Source organism: Mesitornis unicolor, unplaced genomic scaffold (genome assembly GCF_000695765.1).
Source record: "Mesitornis unicolor isolate BGI_N332 unplaced genomic scaffold, ASM69576v1 scaffold46639, whole genome shotgun sequence".
Lineage (NCBI taxonomy): Eukaryota > Metazoa > Chordata > Aves > Mesitornithiformes > Mesitornithidae > Mesitornis > Mesitornis unicolor.
The window spans coordinates 402-3,552 of record NW_010208774.1 but is presented as its reverse complement, the minus strand read 5'-3'; the positions used below and the strand labels follow the sequence as shown (position 1 = coordinate 3,552).

At 59.7% G+C, this 3,151-nt stretch overlaps 1 protein-coding gene across 1 annotated transcript; it reads right to left on the bottom strand.

Annotated features, from left to right (window-relative positions):
* Positions 1 to 1,075: 1,075 nt before the first annotated feature.
* Positions 1,076 to 3,149, bottom strand: ISLR2 (immunoglobulin superfamily containing leucine-rich repeat 2; the record flags this gene model as incomplete). The annotated part of the gene is made up of 1 exon (XM_010192611.1): positions 1,076 to 3,149. A coding segment is annotated over one exon (2,058 nt), but the record flags the coding sequence as incomplete, so codon positions are not given.
* Positions 3,150 to 3,151: the final 2 nt, after the last annotated feature.

Below are 3,151 nucleotides of genomic sequence, written 5' to 3'. Positions count from 1 at the left end.
GAGGAGTGCACCAGGGAGCGGCGGGCACCGCACTGGCGACCCCGGGACCCACTGGGGGATTGCATCAGGGACACTGGTACCCACGGAGGAGCATACCGGGGACCCTGATACCTACCGAGGAGCGTACCAGGGATCCCTGGTAGCTACGGGGAACTGCACCGGGAACCCTGGTACGCACCAGAGACCACACTTGGGGACACCCGTACCCACAGGGGATCCCCGCTACCCACCGGGTACCGCACCGAGGACCCCCAGTACTCAGCAGGCACTGCACTGGGGACCCGAGTAGCCACCAGGACCGCCGGGGACAGTACCAGGGAGTGCACCGGGGAGCCTCGGTACTCACCGGGCAGCGACGGAGCTCGCAGCCCGGCACCCATCAGGGAACCCAACAAGGAACTGGGGCAGGGACCAGGGAACCCCGGCACCCATCGGGGAAAATAAGGGATGCACCGGAGCGCGATGGGCACCCACCGGGAAACAGTAGGGACCCACCGGGGAGCGGCACGGAGCGGAGATTGCGGAGGATAACGCCGAGGAGCGGTGAAGACCGCACCGGGTTGCGGGGGGGAAATAGCACCGGAGCTCGGAGAGGCCAAACCAGAGACCGGCAGCAGCGGACCGGGGAGCGGAGGGAACTCACCGGGGACAGAGAGGCGGCAGGGACCCGCCGGGGACTGAACCGTTTCCAGAAGAAAAAAAAAGGTTTGGGGATACCAGACTTCATTTCTTTGACTCATTTTTTTTCCATTTTTCGTTTTTTTCCTTTAAGGAGCAATAAAACACGGGGCGAATGGAGGGCGGAGGCGGACGGGGGAGTGGGAATCGTTGCGGTGTTATCGTCGGGAGCGAGGACCGCCGGTACCCAAAACAGAAACGAAATCGGGGGAGAAACGTCCCGGCCGCATGCCGGGGCAAAGCCCCTTCCCCGGGGTCCTGCCGCCTGAGGGTGGAGGAAGAGGAGGAGGAAGGACAGGCGGGCGTCGTTGAGGATGCTTCGGTTTTTCCTTGGAGGAAAAGCAGCGGCGATGCCCCAGGAGGAGAATGGGGAGGGACCCGGGGAATGTGAGGACTGGGGAGTGCAGAGGGGCTCAGCGGGGACGCTGCCGGTAGTTGCCGTTGATCTCCTGGGAGATGGTGACAGCCTCGGCGCCCAGCGGCAGCTTGTCACTGTACTCAGAGCGGACCTCGAACTCCTCACCGTTGGCTTTGGATTGTGACTCCACCATGGAGCTGGCTGCTACGCTCCCCTCTCGCTCCAGCTCTGGAGCTCCTTCAGCTTCTCTCCTTCTCCTCTGCCTGCCTCCTTCATCATCCTCCTCCTCATCATCATCTTCTTCCTCCACGTCCACTTCCCCCACCTCGCTGGGATTGTAGTTCTTCTCAGACTCCAGGTAGGAGGCACGGGGGTCGAAGTCAGCAGCCATGTGCTTCTCCATTTGGTCTGGGTTCTGTGCCTTCATGATGAGCTTGTAGGTCTTCCCTTGGTACTTGGAGAGGAGGTGACACCACGTGGCCCCCATCAGGGGTAAGGTGGCCAGCACCAGCAAGAATATGCTCACAACCACGATGATGATGAGCGAGGGGATCTCTTTTTTGGTAGTGAAGACCACTTGGACCTGGCAGTCCTCCCCCAGGTAAGTGAGACACACGGAGTAGTTAGTGCCAGGGTTCAAGCCCTGGAACCAGTATGAGTTCACCCCTTCCTCAATCTTGGACCACTGGACCAAGGCGTGGCCCTGGCTGCTCTCCTGGCACAGATAGAGCATCCTAAGGTGGGCCTTCTCAGGCTGCATGTAGGTGGGCGTGAGTTGCACCCGGGCGTCACGCTCTGACACATCTAAAGCGATCACCCCCAGGTCGAATGTATGCTGCTTGAAGTCACCACTCTGGTTGAAGGCGTGATTGGAAATGTACTTGCTGGTTTGCATGGAGCCACACTTCTTCTCAAAGGGTGGAAGCTGGAAAGGGACTTGCCCATCTCCCATGGACTCTGTCCCAGCTGCTGAGGATGGTTGGCTCTGCCGCGTGGGACCAAGGGGTTTGTTCCTCTCATCTGGCATGAGCACACTGTTCTTTGCTCCCTTGACCCCAAACTTCTTGTCACCTGGCTGTGCTTTACCCCCCAGTGGGTCCCTCCCGGGCTGCAGTGGGTATTTCTGGGTGCCTGCCACAGCCACGTTGACCGATGTCTGGTTGCTCCCCATTTCATTGGTGGCCAGGCAGGTGTAGGTGCCTTCTTCCCGCTTGCTCAGGTGGGGAATCACCAACGTGCCATTCTTGAAGACCAAGAAGCGCTCAGGGTCCTGTTTGGAGAGGTCCTTCCCAGTGCTCTCCTTTGGGTTCCCATTGAGCTCCAGGGTTTGGCTGGAGGTGCGGATCTTCCAGCTCACTTCGGGTGGCGGGATGCCTGTCACGGCACAGTGCAGTGTCAGGGTGAAGCCGTCAAAGAGCTCTGTGGTGTCCAGGTTGGGGTAATAGGTGAGCTGCACTATAGGTGAAGTGCACTGCATGTCCGGGATCTTCCCCACTGGCACTCCTTGGAGCTGTTCTGGGAGGGCACAAGTAATGGAGTCCTTCTCGGGGATGGAGATAAGTGTGCTGTCCATCCACTTCTTCAACCACTGGAGCTTGCAGGAGCACTCAAAGGGGTTGTTGTAGATCTGCAGGTGGGAGAGGGAGCTAAGTGAGTCGAAGATCCCCTCCGCAAGGGCAGTGAACTTGTTGTTGTTGATGCGTAGGGACCGGAGGTCCTTCAGGGTGTGGAAAGCCCCCTGCGGCACCAGAGCCATGTGATTATTGTTCATCTTGAGCAGCTGGAGAGCGCTGAGGTTGTAGAGGTCCTGCCAGGGAAAGTCCACGATCTGGTTGTGGCTGATGTCCAGGTTTTTCAGCTGCACCAGGATGGCGAAGGTACCGGTCTCAATGGCACGGATCTCGTTGTGCGCCAACCAGAGGGAGGTGACCTGGGTCACCTCCACGAAAGACCGTCGCTGCAGTGAGGTGATCTTGTTGGCTGAGAGGCTCAGGGTGGTCACATTGGAGGGCAACCCCGTGGGCACCACCTGAAGATCCTTGTAGGCGCAGTCGGCGAACTGGTGGGCATACTTGTCCACGCAGGCGCAGGGCTCAGGGCACGCCCGGGCCAGGC